Source organism: Plectropomus leopardus, chromosome 2 (genome assembly GCF_008729295.1).
Source record: "Plectropomus leopardus isolate mb chromosome 2, YSFRI_Pleo_2.0, whole genome shotgun sequence".
Classification (NCBI taxonomy): domain Eukaryota; kingdom Metazoa; phylum Chordata; class Actinopteri; order Perciformes; family Serranidae; genus Plectropomus; species Plectropomus leopardus.
Window position 1 is genome coordinate 11,896,924 of NC_056464.1, and position 17,717 is coordinate 11,914,640.

A 17,717-nucleotide genomic window follows, 5' to 3' on the forward strand; every position below is an offset into this window, starting at 1 on the left:
TTAAAAGGCTTTCACCAATGAGTCCTGGAAAGTTCGAGCCTCTCTTTTAAGAAAAATCATCCAAATGAATATATCACAGAAAAACAAACCAAGAAAAAAGTACTCCTCCAATAGTCATAGGGAGGATACGGCACAAAATTCAACACCCATTTCCTGATGCTCCTGTTTGCACCAAAAAACAGGAAGTAGAGAGTTCCCACTGGTCTCTGAGTGGCTGCTGCTTCATGAGGTCCAATCCTCACTGAAAAGCCAGGAGGAGGGCTTCAGATCATCGTGTGGTGGTGGTGTGTGTGTCCGGGTGGTGTGTAGGGAGGTGGCGCCGGGTTAGGTTTGATCCCCCGGCTCTTCATGTAAGAGATGAACTGGTCTGGGATCTCTGCTAGCACGTCTTTTGCGAGCCGAGCCATACTTAACACGTGGTTGCCTGTCCGGTCCATATAATCTCTGAAGGGAACAAACTGAAGAGGAGAAGAAAGTGGAATATTGATATGCTCATATATAGTAGTAACACAACATATGGTTTCCTTTGTCTAGTAAACTCCCATCTAGGGATTTTGGTCTTCAGCGTTAGTGATTCATGAAAAGCTCTAAATACTTTTTGACAATGTACACAAGTAGGTTTTGGGAGCATGGTGATGCACTGAATGGAGAAATCCAGAGGGCTCATGTTTAAGCTGCGATGTAAGTCAACATTTGCCAGATTTTGCAAGCTTTCAGATGCTGATTTGTCACTAATCCTGTGCTCTGGCTCCCTGCGAAGTGAGAGGAAATCAAGTGAGCCCAAGTGAAAAGATATGTTTTTTCACTAGGGTTTGATAAAATAACTGTCCATCTTTTGAATTATCTGTCACAACACAACAAGGTTTCCCCAAGGAAAATGTTCAGCAGTGGTGGTAAGAAACCTAAACCCTGATGTAGATCCTTTGCCCACTATTCACTTAACTCTTTAGATCTGACACTACAGAAACAGAAAAATTGCACCTTTGTAGTTCTGTGAATGAGACACATACGGTTTCCTACAATGACACGATATTAAACTTTTTGGCTTGCTTGTCATCATGGGAATGTACAGAAAGCACACAGATGTCCTAATCTGTTAGAGTTGCCACTGCCAACAGATGGCGTTTTGTCAGAAACAGACATTTTAATGTACCAGCATAACTGAGGCACCAGCGTGAATGTAAAACAGAAATGTAAAAATATGACACAGTATGTACTGCAAATCACTGGAAACACTGTTGCCTATAGTGATCTGTATCTTGTAAGCTTATTAAATGCTGAAAGATAGTATTGTCTGTTATCTGGACATAGTTTGCTGACATTATTCTACATATTAATTAGCCATGAGCCTCTGTTTTTTTTTAGACCATGGCCAGCATATGAAATTAGAAAGTACATATCAGGTACATTAGCATCTTCATCATATCCCAACTAAGGCAGAAACCAAATTAATGAGACATCTTCCTAATTGGCAATAAGCTAGCTATGGCCTGGAGGTATGCAAAAGATTTCAGTGGCCAAACACATATTTTCACAGACCGAAAAACACTGAAATCTAGTCCATCCAAAAAATGTTTTCCCGCACAAATGTTCAGCAGCAGTGAGCAAGCATTTATTAGAACCAAGCCCCTAGGAACAGCACCAGGCTTTGGAGCCAATTTTATATAGTGTCCAAAAGTAGAATTACACAGGACTTCACATGATGCCATATGGCCCCAAAAGACTTTTTCCCATAGACGTATATTGTAATAGAGATGTCTACAAATCGGTGGAGATTTTTTTTTTTTTGCATTTAAACCTACCCACTATCAGGTTTTGATCCATTCAGTCTGATAACATTTTGAAAGCCTAGATTTCAATAATTTGGCCTCATTTCACTCAATGGAGGGCTAAACTGGAAGTTTGCCACTCGGCCGCTTTAAGTCTCTTGCGTGCTTGCTGTATGGGCTCCGCAATGTGGAAGATTCGGGTCATTTCATACTGCTGAAATTGAGCTTTTTTGGCTTCTGGCCTCACTGAGCAACTTTCGTCAGAATGAATGAGTGCCCGCCACCAATGCTGTATCCAGTTCTCTTGATACATCAATTTTAAAAATGTGTTTTTCTTAATTTCCGTGCAAAAAGTTGTGCAAAACGCCTTTTATTACTGAACTTCTGTGACCTCTGTAATGGGCAGTCACCTGAACGATGTCTCTCTCTGCCAGTTTCCCTCGGGATGAGATTCTGATGTCATCACCATCCAGCTCCACCATAGCTGCAAGATACAAGTTCACACACACACGCATGAATGCATACAAACATAGTGTGGGAGCTAAGCAGAGACAGCTGCCTGCAGGTCAGAGACAGGGTTTATATACACCACTGATGAACAGCTGGACTTATTAATACTACATATCTTTTGCTTTAGCATGAGTAAAGAAGAGAGGGTGTTGAGCTGCACAGGTGTAATCTACCCCATTGCATATCTAATCAACTAATAAGTCTTTTATAATAGTCTCTATGCAGATTCGAATCATCTGTATCAAACACTGCAAAGCCAGCAATTAACCTCAGCCATTTCTTCTACAGTTTTTCCTGCATCCACCCACGCCTTCCCTTCTCTACTGACTCAAATAAGTCGGAACAGAGATTTTCTCTCGGGTGTTTCTCTGAATTGGTGCCAGAGAGGTTAGTGCAGGCTGTAACAATAATGGACCGTGAGCCACATGAATTAAAATGTCAATTATTAGCCCATGTTTCTATCTGTTTAACTGGCTTGATTAATGTAGATATTGTAAAAGAGTCAGAATGTAAGTTATTTTTGTTATAATGACTTAAGGGTGGGCAATATATTGAATATACTCAAGGTATCACTGCTTGTTCCACGTGGGATTTATAAAATGCCTATGTCGCAAGCATCGAGTGTGAATTTTCATGTCATGTTTTTCAAGCCGCCGGCAAGAGACTGGCTTTGGCTTTTCGGTTCTTTTCCTCTCTCCTGTGGCTCCCTCCCTCTCACAAACACACACACACACACACACACACACACACACACACACACACACACACACACACACAGAAAAAAGACTCCCAAGCATGAAACGGCACACCCACTCCTCCAACCATCCAGCCCACTCTCTTTTCGGAGATAGTATGAGAGCTCGAAGCTTGTGTTTTGGTATCTGCAGGGCTCGAGAACGCTACTGTTTTGTCGCATTATGCCACCATGAAGCACCAGGGAGATTTGCAAATATTACTATATGAACTAGAGAGCTATAACTTTGTTTCCAGCTCACAGTGCATTAATACTCACATTTAGAAACATCCCGGTAATAGTTATACTTTCTGCTAACTGCTAACAACTGCTGTTGACTGGCAGCTTCAAGGTCAGGGTACAATCACTAACGCTTTAGGCTTGAGATTAGCAGTGTTTTTCAAAATAAAAGCACCATTGTTTCCCCTTTGATTAATTTAAGTATTACAATTTTTTATTTGACTTTATGCTAACAGTATTTTTTTAAAACTCTCATAACAGTATGTTATTTAACTTTATTATAAAAGTTTATTTAAAAAAAATTATTATAGCAGTACTTTAAATGTATTTTGACAGTTCTTTATTTAACTTTATTATAACTATACTTTATTTAACTTTATTATAGCAGTGCATTATTCAACTTTAGTATAACAATATTTAAATGTATTCGACTGTATGTAATAAGTTGCTACTTTATTCAACTTAATTGTAACTGTAGTTCACATAATATTTTAGTAGTCTGCACTAGATGTACATTATATATCGCGATAAAGCCTACAAATTTTGCAATATCATTTTTAAGATATATTCCCGAGCCCTACTTTGACATCCTGTGTATGCCTACCATAGTAAAATTACTGGAATATTTAATAGTTTTGTTCAAGCAGCGTATAAACAGTTGAAGTCACCTTACCGTCAAACTCAGCCTGACCCACTCCAACTATGATGATGGACATGGGAAGCTTGGCACCCTGTAGAGGAATCATGAGGGAGAAAGTGAAAAAAAGTTTTTTTTCTGAACAATCATATTCCCATTTCCTCTATTTGAAGAAAGAGAGAAGCTTGTCCACATCACCAGTGACCTGAAAAGCTCATTACTGTAAATCAGACGTCATAGCCGCTACATGCTCACCCACGTCGGTTACAGCTGCACTGATGTTCTATATCACTCTTTAACTAGCTGTGTGACCTTTAACTAACACAAGTAGTCCCCAGAGAGAAAAAAAAGAGCAAATTAGAGTCAAAGAAAGACAGCGAACACGGAGATGCTTCAGCAGAAACTTGTTTCCCTCTCTGCTTTCCTCATCCCAGATGTTTTATGTCCCTGAATCCAATTTTCTGTCGTATAAATGCTCCCCAGCTCTTATCTTGGGATGACACACACTGTATTTGCCCAGTGAATGCTGGTTATCAGGCTGGGAAGTGAAGATTAAATCGACAACACTAACGGCATCCCCTGAGATACTGGGCCAACAGGTCAGCAGTATCAGCTGTTTTCGTAGCTGAAATAAAGTCTAGTTTATCGCCAGAATTACCAGCTTGGATTGGCAAAATGGTGGCCTGCAAAAAGTTTGGACATTATACACACTAAGATGGTAGTTAAAACTAAAAAAAACATTTGGAGAAATGCAATAATATTGGTAGACATTTTGATAAGGTCTTATATGGTGTATCATGGTGGTATCTGTGAGCTGGGAGAGGAGGGAGAGGAGGAGGTGCCTGCTTCAGTCAGTACAGCGACCATCCCCAGTCACCCTCCCAGCCACTCCCAAGCCACACCTCAAGTCACACCACAAGTCAGATAACACTGCTGTAAGGCTACATTCAAACAGCAGGCACACGTGGCTGAAATAGGATTTTTGTTTTTTTGCTTATTTCTGACTCAGATCTGTGCAATTCATGTGAATTTTAAATCACAGTGTCTTGCCGATAAAGTCTTGTGGAGAGGCCCTGACAGATGTGGTAAAGCCCTTAACATCCTGAAAGTTTTGATAAAATCTGTGTCAGTGAAGTCATTCACATCATGATGCCACCTCTCCTTTCTCCACCTCTGCATTCACACCTCCATACAAAAGAAACAGCCACATATTTTAAAAATGTGGCTCTCTTTCTGCTCCTTCTCTTCCTTTTATCGTCTACCTTACGTATTTACTGGCTTCCACTACACATCAATGTATATATAAAAAGATAACCTTAATGGCCTCCATGTTTACTTCCATACGACAGTGTTGTCAGTTCAGGACTGCGTGCTGGAATCTGAAATAACAGCCACACAAAAAAATATCTGATCTGGGCAATTAATCCCAATCTAGCATTTAGGTTTACAGTGTCAACATAGCCTTTTTGTGGTTTACTGTCTCCAAACAAGAGCAAAATCAAAATTGAAAATCATTTAAACCAAAGATACACCATATGGATAAAAGTATTGGGCCACCTACACATTACACCTACAGGAGCTTTTATGACATCCCTATGCTAAATCCATAGGCATTAATATTAAATTGGTCCTCCCTTTGCAGTTAAAGCAGCTTCCACTGCTCTGGGAAGGCTTTCTACAAGATTTTGGAGTGTGTTTGTGGGAATTTTTGCCCATTCATCCAGAAGAGCATTTGTGAGGTCAGACACTGATGTGGGACGAGAGGACCTGGCTCGCAATCTCCATTCTAGTTCATCCCAAAGGTGTTCAGTAGGGTTGAGGTTAGGGCTCTGTGCAGGCCCGTCATGTTCTTCCACACCACTCTCATCACTGGGGCACAGTCATGCTGGAACAGAAAAGGGCCTTCCCCAAACTGTTCCTACAAAGTTGGAAGCATAGAATTGTCCAAAATGTCAATGTCGATATACTTACACCACTCACAACTGCTGACACATTATATGTTGCATTATTTTTTTATAATTTACTCCAGGCAACCTGAACAGCTTCTTTCATTCTCTGTGAAATATCATTATAAATAAAATATTTAAGATTTGATAGTTTGTAAATGCAAGTAAAGAGATGAGTACCAGTGACTGTATTGCACTCTGACAGGCAATGTTAGTTCCGGTTGTAATTTCCACAAACTGCAACACAAATGCTTAATACAAAAGCTGCTATTATGTGTAAAGAGTTTTTTTTTTTCTGCGGCCCTGTATTTTCACAAAGTAGCTCTAACAATTGCAGTTTTATCTCTGGCACGAGACAAATGTGCTGTGGAAAATCAGGCAGCGTCTTTTGCCACGGGGGTGAGAGCAGTTTCTGTCGACACCACCTCAGTCACAGCACATCAGCACGATTATCAGTGTTCAGCACAACTCCTGTCAGTGCCTGTCCACCCACGCACACACACACACAAACACTCGCACTTGCAGATACATACGCACACATCAAATGCCACCAAAAATAACCTGGCAATCCACTGTGCCCCACTTTTGCCGTTCTCCTGTCACTGTGACTGGCAGCAGAGATCCGGTCTAATGAGACAACAAAACAAAGCATCAATCAGCACTCATTACTCCAACAACGCACTCTGCACGTGCTGCTAGAGTTCACGTCTTGCATGTGCGTGCTTTAAAGGGTGTGTGCTTTTCCATGTGTGGCCATGCACATACATGCACGAACAGGTTGATGGATAAACGTTTGGAGGTGACTGTCGTGTCAGCACAGGGGTCACCTGAGTCACTGGACCATCTCTCATTGGCTGTCTCAGAGCTTGGCTCAGAGAAAAGCTTGAGGCAGCAGATTGAGGACACTTAAAAACCAGCTGAGTGGAGATATGAACTACATTAAGAGGAGCACAAACCATTATACCAAATGCCTCTAAGCTGCGACCGTTGCCATGGTAATCGTTCAAATCAGTATTTGAATGCTCCATTTTTCTTTACCACGAATAACCCAAATAGCCCATAAATGAAGAATCAGTAATCCAACATAAATCATTATGCTTTAACATTATTTGTCAGTTATTCTCAGACAAGGACATTAAAACTTGTGATAGGCTGAGATTTGTGAACCTGACATTTGTGACCTGCTAGCAAGATGTTGAAAACAGTCAAGCCTCTAAAATAGTTTAGAAATTTACAAATGACCCCAAAAAGCCAAGTGCCAGATATGCCAAAGGAAACTTGAATATCACAAATCTATAACCAACTTGTAAAACTGCAAGCAACAGCTTAGCCAGCTAGTATTCATTTCTCTGACTGTTATGTAAAATGTGTTACTGGGACCTGCAAGCTGACAAAGTGGCTGATTGTCACCTAATTTTAGCAGCAATGACTGAAAACATGTTGAAAATTCTGCCTTTAAAGCTGTGATTGACAGCAAATATTTCACAGTAAGACCTCAATGCTCCAAAACAAGACCTTGAAAGTCTTTGACGAAAGACATGAATAAACATTGGTCTAGAAAGTGCTAAAATTGTTGAGCAAGAATTGAAATTCTCTGTCTCTATCGCTCAACTTACACGATATACTCTATTTGCTGTACTGTGTTAGAGAAGAGTTAGAGACTTCATAGTGTGCCTTCATTATAACGGCACGATTGACAATTGTTCAAACATTCAAGTCTGTCTCATTTCTTTATTGTTGTCTGTGAGTTTCTGTAAAGTCTGCTTGTTGTTTCTCATAATAAAAATTCTTAATGTCGGAACAATAAATAACCTTCATTCAAGTTTCAAACTATGCATTGTTGGATCCTTGAATTTGATGAACACAGGGCCTGGAAAGTCCTTGAATTTGATGTTTAAGAAGGTGTGGGAGCCAAGGCTTTAATGAAACTTAAAGCTTTTGATGTTTCAGAGCACTTGTTAATGCTGTCACTCACTATCCAGACATAGATTGAATTTGTCCATGACAATCCAAATTTCAAAGCTTATTTAATTACACTGCTTTAGTGACTTCACTTCAATAACTTTAGTCTTGAACATTGTAATCACACTCTTGCACTCACAAAGCACAACACTGCCAAGGCAGCACTTGTAATTTGTTATTAATATAACGGAAAATGTTAGATATCCTGCTTATTAACTGGATAACAAAGAAAAAAAAAAACATTTTGGTGAAGGAAAGGACCTTCGTTAAACAGAAATTACCAATTAAGGTGCTGTGTTTTGGCACACACATGTCCAGAGGGCCCTTCATTAGTGGAGCCTAACCTTGTTCATTTTGGCAAATATCTGTGAAAACAATAAACAATAATGTAGTGTGTGAAAAGATGTGGTGAATGTTTTAAATGCAGTTCATTTATGATTAATGCAACTTTGGCCTTAGTGTTTTGTCACAATGTTATGTAGCTAACAAGTGCATCAAAAAAAAACACTTTAACAGTTGTTTTAAAACAAGTCAGCTGAGGGCTCCAGACTAACTTTTTCCGTTTGTGACACTGGTTCTCCCGACTGAGAATTTTAGTACCAGCACAAAATATAGAAGCACCTCGACCTATCTATCTACCTACCTATCACCTATCGACATACAACACCACGCATTCATATTCCATCTTAACTTTATTACTGATAAATAACTCTTTAATAGTTAGCTCTGAAGTTTTTTGTATTTTTGGCACCATGAATTAACTTTACCCCTCAAGTCTTTAAAAATGTAGCACTTCAAATTTTGGCATTTTTTTTCAAATTGATACAGTTCATTATTGATTTTTAGTTTTTTTCCCCAGCAACCCAAAATCAAATATTGATGAAATTCCCTCAATTTTAGTGGGGCAAAGTATGAAATATTACAACCCCACCAAGTCTACTTCTCACTCCCTTTTAGTGTTTTAAATGATTTACAATGTTGAGAACAAATACGGGGGGCATATTTGCAAGTCACACTGGTGCTTCTAGTTATAATATTTGTAGCGCTGTCTCCATAAATGCTTGCAAAATGGGACCAGAAACATTAAAAATTCAGTTGATAGTTTTTTCAACCAATGTATGGAGCTAAAGTTACCCTAATTAGCCTGCTACGACAACTGATAAAATCTGCTGACAGTCATTTCAGCTTGCAAAATTGACAGTTGCTGGTTAAAAATGAAAAGCAGTTTTTTTCTTCCACTGTCTGAATTCAATAATTCTCACGTGTGCCGTAGCTAAGTGGGAAGGGCTTTGCAACTAGTAAATTATTGTATGATATGCTTTATTTGTTTATTACCTGGGGAAAAAGTAAAAATGTAGAATAATGACAGGATCATGGTATACCTAATATCTATTAACACTGACATTTGGATCCTGGAAGACTCCCTTTTGAGCATACTGAGTAGTTAATATAGATCAATGGACTGTAACCTGTTTGAGTCATGGAGAGGTCTCTACAGTTCTTGTTTGCTGCTCTGAATATAAGATGTTTTTTTTTCCTTGGTTTCACATCACCAGGTATCCCGTTACCTCTTACACAAAAAAAGTTCTGTGTCGAGGGAACATAGGTAAAATTGATTATGAAGTGAAGTACTTTTGGTGGGCTCCGGCACTGATAAAGAGATGAAGCACAAAACACTGACAGATAACAAGTAGAAGATATGAAAAGAAAAAAATCAGAGGCAGCAAAGGGGTTATAGACTGAATGTGGTGACAGAAGTACGGAGAGAGCAGATGAAGAGATTCAGATCTCTGAGAGGTGAGAGATGGAGAGACACAACAAAAGTCTTTGTATATGTGAGGAGGGCTCGAGAGAGAAGAGGAGAAGGAGGCAGCAGAGGGAGCGGAGCCGTGAGCAGAGGAGGGGAATGCTGAGTGATTGACGGGTGAGTTTCTGTACTATAGCAGCTTCTGTTGTGACTGATACACCCCGTGTTGTAGGCTGCACCTAACAATTATTTTTTATATTGATCTAACTATTATTTTTTATTACTCAATAAATATAACAACGAATTTACTGAAAAATAACAATATAAAACTTGTCATACACTGCAGGGCATTATTCCCCAACAAAAATAGCCCAGTCTTAACTGGTAATCTAGTCTAAAAATATAGGTATAAGTCCCTCCAAAAGAGCTTGTTCCACTCAAGTAACAGGAATGTAGTGCAATCTACATTTAGCAATCCAACAGCAAAATGAATAAAACAATATAAAATTCAATGCACTTAACAAAACAGTTGCTCTTTGTTACAGTAATAAACCTCAAACGTAGCAGTCCAACAAAGCATCTTACAGTAATATTAGTGCAATTTTAATAACACTAACTTTTCTCTAACAGAAATAATTATAACTAGTACATTCTTCCTGCATCAAAATAGTCCAGCCTTAACTGGGCCTTAAGGCATACCGCTGCCTGCTGATATGAGTGCTGTATTTTCATATATAAGCACATATTCCACTCATTTATGAAGTTATACAAGCTCCTGCACAGCTGACGACCCCAGCCTGTAAATGTTTCAAAATAAAATGCATTGTATCAACAACTGATGGCATACTGTCCAGACACTCAGTCAGAGGGCTTTTGTTTTGAAAGGGAAGCAAGGAAGTTGAGGTAATAGAGAGACATAGAGAGACTTTAAACTGCAGTATAAAGTGGTATAGAGTCAACAAATGCGAGCGTCACGCGTAAAAAATCGGCGAGGCACCGTTTCTCTAGATGTGCTGCAGCTGACGCGCAGGTCAGACGCGCCTGACAAGCGCTGTTAGGGCGAGCAGTGTGCACGCTCTAACTTGATAAACGAGTGCCGAAACAAAAAACAGCATGCCCGGCGCTGCTCACGCTCTCATTACGCGCGCTGTGTGAAACGGTGCGACGCGTCGACGCAAGTTATGTAAATCGACGTATTCATGTAAACGATTACGTCGATTACGTCGACGTCGCCCCAGCCCTACCATGTTGTACCAACACATGGGCCCATAATACTGAAAACATGGGGGACACATGTCCACAATTAGCCAAAGCACACAAAAACACCTGCAAATGCAAATCCACAGATGTTAATTCTGAACATACAGAGAGCAGTGGACATTCGGGGTTCTCTCACTTCCCTTTCACTCTTTCTCAGAGATGCCTTGCAGTATGAATAAGTATGAGTTTTATAACCTCAGCAGTATGTCCTCCCTCGCCCAGGATCCGTGGAGAGTTAAAGGGGAAGCAGTGGAAGCATCAGCAGACAGTCAGAGTGGAGGCAGTGAGATAGAGCAGCAGGCAAGATCTTAAAAGGAAGGTGTGGCTGTTCTAATGTTTTGACTAACAGTCGCAAATTCCCTTTAAATCCAGTCTGCTGGGTGTTCTGAGCCTGCGGCGAGCCGAGGAGGAGGAGGAGGAGCAGGAGCAGAGGAGAAAATAGGAAGAGGCTGAGGAGGAGGAAAGGAAGCCAGGCAGCTACTATTTAAAGCTGGAAGGAAAAAAAAAAGATTAAGGGCAGGTTTTGGGAAAAGCTCAGAGGAATAAAACACAATGATGTGTTTTTATTGACAAAGGCAGGTACATTATTTCAAGTACTGTATGTCATTAATATGTTCACTACTGTGACCTTGTCTGCCTCATTCTTTGGACGCAATGTCTCAAGAACACATTGGCACAAATGTCGACTTGGATTCAAAAATGAACTGATCAGAATTTGTTGGTTGAACGTCAGGTCCCTGTGACCTCACAAAGCATGTTTTTGGCCATAACTCAAGAATGCATATGTAAATATGACATCACTTTACACAAATGTCTAACAGGATAAAATGAAGAAGTGATTACATATATCCAAAAGGCCAAAGGTCAGTTCTACTGTGACATCATAATGTTTTAATGTTCTGCAAAAAAATGCTTTTCTGGCCCGACGTTATAACTTGGGAACAGAGGAGGTGACAATTGGTCATATGTAAACTGCATGTGCAACTTGACTGGTGTGTGGAAGCATGTAACTGCAAGGCAGTAATGCTTCTTTTTTTCTTTTTTTCTCAGAAAAAGGGAACACATTGGTACCTTAAGGACAGGATACGATTCATTCACAGCAAGACCAAAAATGTGTTGAGCTACTTTGGTATAGCTGTCAGGTAAACTGTTTATATATTCATCTTGCAGTTAGAGAACAATATTGTGATTGTCATTATTCATTATTTCATTACATTTAATACACAAAACAGTTATCCAACTAAAAATTAATTAAAGGATTAAAGGTAAAGTTTCACATTTTTTAAAAATACACTTTTGCTTTCTTTTAAAACGTTCGATGGAAATATACCACTAATGTGTGTGCAGTAAATATGAAGCTACAGACAGCAGGGGGTTAGGAAACGGCTAGCCCGGGTCTGTCTGAATATATCAAAATCCAGCCATGCCAGCATTTCTAATTAACAAGTTACATCTCTTTTGTTTAATCTGTACAACAACTGAAGGAGAAAAACAAGTTGAGTTTCAGGGTGGATTATCTGCTGGACTATTTTTTTGTCTACAAGCAGTGACTTTCTAAAAGCGTTGTTGTCACCATGAGGTTGCGCAGCGTGTTCTCATTCCCAGGTTATCAAAATACCGACGCTTTGTTACACCCCTATGTGTAAGATGCTGACATCAAAGGCGTCTCTGAGAAATGCACTGGACTTTCAGCTAACTCTAATGTAAACCCATCCACAGCAGTATGACACTAAGAACAACTGGCATCGTATAAATAGCTAGAAAGCCTGTATCTAAATTTAAGACTTTTTTGTAGGTCTGTAAATGCAGTACAGATAAAATTTGTCATGAGCTCCTTTAACCCTCAGCGGCAGTTTGAGTCGCAGGGTAGATGATAGATCTGTCGAAGTGATCAGATCGATGGACGAGTGCTGGAAAAGTGCTGCAGACTTTTAGATTTAGCACAATCAGCATTTAAGTTATTTATAGCACTTCACTCTGCACTCCAAGAGTGAAGTGCTATAAATAACTGGACGGTATATACTTTATATTCCAATAGTTTTCCTAATTCCTAATCCAGCTCCAAACATATAAAATCATTACATTGCTTAAGATTTTCTAATTGTGACGGGCTACTATAAATAAATGAATGTGTGGGAAACCCGTAGTGGGCAGGTGGATTGAACAAACAAACTCAGACTTTTGCCCAGGACACCGCTGTTTGTGTGCTGTGACACCAAAAGTAAAAACTCTATTAACATAATAGCATGTCACTTACATCCTACCGTCACGTGCTGTCATCACTCACATGAAGTATTTACATCCATAGCCATGTGTTACAAGGTGTTTCACCCAGGAGACAGCGGTGTGTCACTTACAGACGTGAAAGGGTGTTTCTATAGAGATGCCAAATGTCAATATTGGACAATATGGAATAAGAATGTGTTGGTTAGCCAGACGGGCTACAGAGATTTTGTGAACTTTGGACAGAGGTGAGCTACCTGGCTGTGGTTTTATTTGTATTCTACAGATCTGAGAGTGGTATCAATCTTCTCTTCTCTCGTGGCAAAAGGGCAAATGAACCTATAACCAAAAACATCAATTCATTTTTAACTTCAGAGGTACTTCCTTCTAGTTTAGATCAGATGAAACTTTGCATCTCTAGCTTTATATAGTGCAGTAAAGCTCTGTGTCTCCCCCCTCTCCCATTCTTACATTTACAATGGCTTCTTTGGTCTGGGCCATGTCAGAAATGACGCCATCTGTGATGATGAGGAGCACAAAGTACTGAGAGCCGTCCTGCACCGCAGCTGCATACCTACACACACAAACATACGCACGCACGCATGCACGCACGCACACACACACACACACACACACACACACACACACACACACACACACATACAGATACAGACAGAAATGAGCTGTGTAATCTCTTTAATACAAGAACAAATGTGACTTGAGGATTAATTGATGGATTTATCTAAACATTGAGGTAGAAAATAAATCCATGACAATACATGTGTTATCATGCTTTATCACCACAGACAAATTCAATAAAAAAGCTCTTTGTTTTATGCTGTACTTCAGTTAACTCTCAGAAAAATGCCTCGTAAATATGCATTGATTAATCATCCCAAACAATCCAGTTTAAAACAAAGCTGGCTGACTCTGTTTGCTTCACAGATTAACACCATTGTTAAAAATATCGTCCCTCTTGATTTCACCTATTGAAATGCTAAATACTGGCTGTGCATTCTTGCAGCTATGGCACCCTGCCGCAGTTTTAAAAGTGTGACTCTGTTTTTATCAGAATGACATTTTTAATTACGGTGGAGCATTGGAGTAATCAGATGGAGAATTGTTTGGATATGGCTCAACAAATGAGATGACGAGGGAAGTGGTGACAGTGAGAGGTGGAGGTGGGAGTCGGGGCACAAGAATCCTCACAGATCATGTCACAGTTTGCATAGTGTAATGATATGTTATATGTCATTGTATATTAATGGCCATCGATCTTAATTCATATTCAAGCATGTTACATCCTGCTTGTGGTGTCTGGCAGGACAAAAGCAGCAGCACAGGAAATCAAAGCGGACTGAGGCCATCTATAAAAAATGTTGGTTAATTTGGATTTTCATAGAAAAACCATTATCTTGGCATTCTGTTTGCAAACATTGTGGCACAATTTTATTATTTTCCTGAATTCTTAATAAACAGAACAAAAATGTCAATAGGTGTGTTGAAACAGTATTGAACAGTCCCTCCTGCTCTCTGCATACAAACACTGTTAAAGATACTTGTAAGAAAATCTGTCCATGTTTCACATTTTTCAGTTTTTAAATTGAAATATGAATAATGTAAAAATGTGAAAATAGCAACAAAAATGACAAAGTCCACACCATCACGATATGAAATCCAAATGTGCCTTTTGAAATTGCCTTTGCCTGCTTTAGACCAATTCATATTCATGAAAGCACGAGTGAAAGTTGCAAGACTCTTGCTGTTTCTAAAGTATAATAATAAACCTGACAAATGGAGGAGGAGGGGGGTAGATTTGTGTAGTCTTGTCATTGTTGCTTTGTTTGTCACTTTAATTGAAGCAAAAGCCATTCACCAGTTGCATTGCTCTCTCACCTGGCAACATGGTTCACCACAGGAGCGAAGTTTGTCGGCCCATACAGCTGCACTGTCTTCAGGCTCTGGTGATATGCCTCTAAGATGCCTTCAATACCATTGCAGTACGGATTTTCCATGTTTCCATTCTTAATAGGAAAGAAACGGTGAAAATCAATGTGACAGGCTTCGTAAATGCATTTTTCAAACAAAGACAGATGTTTATCAAAGCACATTAGATGCCATTAACCCTCTAAGACCTGCTGGGGAGCTGGCAATCAAAGCCGACATTCCTGTTAAAGCTAGAGTAATGATAATGGTATGAAATGAAACTAAATGCCCTCAGGAATCCAGTTATACCAACCATACCATGCAGGGTTCTAAGAAAGGGGATCATTTTCCAAAGTTAGGCTCAATTTTGGTGATGGAAAAACAGCATGGCCATTTCACAGGGGTCCCTTGCCCTCTTAACTCAAGATACTGACTGAAAAACGGCTCTATGGGTACATACAATTCTCCCCTTTAAGACATGCCCACTTTGTGCTAATATTATGCAATTCTGGGCAAAAATCATGCAGTTTTTTTTGCATGCAGAGTAAATGTGTTATATTTGCCTATTGTATTTGAATATTTCTGTGTACTGCGCTCCCCAAACAGTCTCAGAATTGCTTATATCAGTTATTACTGGAAAGCTGAGACTCTTGTGGATGCAATAAGCCCATTTTAATTCATGTGTTACGATGATAGCCCTCAAAGTAGCCATTTAATTGTAGTGAGACCATCTCTTTGAAACATATATCACTGTATGAAATGACCTATTAGTAAGATGATTTAAGCCTCACTAGAGACTTTGAGCATTTGGAGGATATATGGCTTTGATAAGTATAATGACAGTAGTTGGTTTCTCAGCAGTTTCCAGAGCAGAATAGCTCACCATCCGACCGCTGAAAAATGCACTTATTAAGGAAATCTCCAAATGTCAAAAATTTTTGATATCAAATCAAGACATAGGATATTTGGTGATGTTCCTCACGGTCTTGGTGTGTTGATGGGGTTTTTTGAAGGAACTATGGAGACCATTTTTATCAACTCTCAAGTGGTAAAAAATGCTTAAATGTAGCGCCAAAGCTGCGAAACAAAAGTTATCAATTCCAAAATTGATGCAACTTATGAGATGTATTTGTGCATGGGGATGGTCGTCATATACTTGCATCATAATGATCCCAATAAACTCTACAATTAAAAAGTTTTAGGCGCCTAATCAAAAAGCTTGACACATGGTGCTGATCTGCATCATAAATTAATCTTGGGTTCTATGTGGAGGGTTAACTTGGTTCCTATTACCAGGTCATGCACACAATCCATGAAGTAGAATAAACACAATGAATTTGAAGGGCGATTTAGTGCATGATGTTGGGAATTGGAAATTAAAAAAAGCATTAACAGCCTTGATAAAACTAAATTCAACTGCTTAATTAAAGGCGAAATAAGGAGATTTTACCAGAGGAAACTCATGCGACACCCGTCCATCAGGGGGCAGTTTGGCTCCAAAGCCCAAAGCGGGGAACATCTTGTCACTGTCGTAGTCCTGAATGATCTCCCCGACAGCCTTCAGGGCCATGGCGTAGGCGTTCAGCTGGTAGGGGTTCATGTAGTGCAGCGAGGTGGACTGGGATGGGTTACCTGTCAACCGATCAATCGAACTCAAGGTCATTGTGGGTAATGAGGGTCAATGATGTCACTTCTCGAATGCAAGATGCTGTTTTTGTGCAATGAGGTGACATTAAAAATAAAACAATTTTGATTGCTGCAGCCATGGATCACAATTAACATGATCCCTGTCAGGTCGACACATTCAGTCCTCTGAGATGATGAATCACGACTTAAAATTCAGAAGTTTGTGACACAGTCAAGGCCAGTCCATAAACAAACAGTGAAGGAAAGCCATTGTGAGAATCAAAGACCTCCATTAATTAATGGAGTGTTTGTAAAAACTTGTCAATAACTGTGTCCTTCACAAATATGCACTCTGGACTAACACACCATGAAGTCATTTGCTATTAACAGCCAGCTGAGATTTTCTGCGCGTGCTTCAGAAAATATTGCAGCCAGTGAGGCTGTAGGTGACATGTTCTCAGCTTTTGATAAGTTGCACCTGCTGTCTGATAGCGGAAATCCTGTCCTTTGACTGGTCGGGCTGTGTGCTCAAAAGATGTCACACAAGTGAGTCCAGAGTGTAACAATAAATTGTATGTCAGCTTGACCAACATCGTGGTTGGAAATCTCAACAGTTGGGAGCAGGGATGTCCCGATCGGATTGGAAGGTTTAATAATGGGCCCAAAAAATGCTTTTCTTAATTGATCAGGATCAGTTAATTTGAGAAGGCGTCCTGCCCGATCCTTTTTTTATGTCTGCTGTCACGCAGGTGTTGTAAACGGAGAGGATGATTTGTGTTTTTATTCTAATGCTGCTTCTTCAATAAGTAAAAACTGTTTTTTTTTCATGTTCAACTGAAGCTACTACACCACTTTAAGTAGAATTGAAGTTTTTGTTGTTAATTTTTAGGGAAATTCTTTTAGTTTTACTGTAACATTGTAATATACAGAATTGTGACTGTTTTTTTTTGTGACTGTGAAAGTGAAGCTATAACACACTCTATTACTTGTTAAGCAAATACACCGGATTCATTTTAATAACTCAAAAGTACTTGAGGTGTGCAATGTGTAGCTGTATTATCCAGGCAAATACAGGTATTGGATCATGACTTGGTATCGGCAGATATTCATTATCAAATGATTCGGATGGGCTCACAGA

General features: G+C 39.6%; 1 protein-coding gene across 1 annotated transcript in view; it reads right to left on the reverse strand.

Moving 5' to 3' along the window:
- Positions 1-222: 222 nt before the first annotated feature.
- cpne5b (copine Vb) overlaps positions 223-17,717 on the reverse strand; it is a 138,627-nt gene continuing 121,132 nt past the window's right edge. The window contains exons 16-21 of the mRNA XM_042496425.1: positions 16,404-16,585; positions 14,924-15,051; positions 13,499-13,601; positions 3,926-3,983; positions 2,180-2,253; positions 223-458 (exon numbers count right to left, since the gene is read on the reverse strand). Of these exons, the coding sequence (XP_042352359.1) occupies positions 264-458; positions 2,180-2,253; positions 3,926-3,983; positions 13,499-13,601; positions 14,924-15,051; positions 16,404-16,585 (740 nt within the window). The 3' untranslated portion in view covers positions 223-263. The remainder of the gene's footprint in view (positions 459-2,179; positions 2,254-3,925; positions 3,984-13,498; positions 13,602-14,923; positions 15,052-16,403; positions 16,586-17,717) is intronic.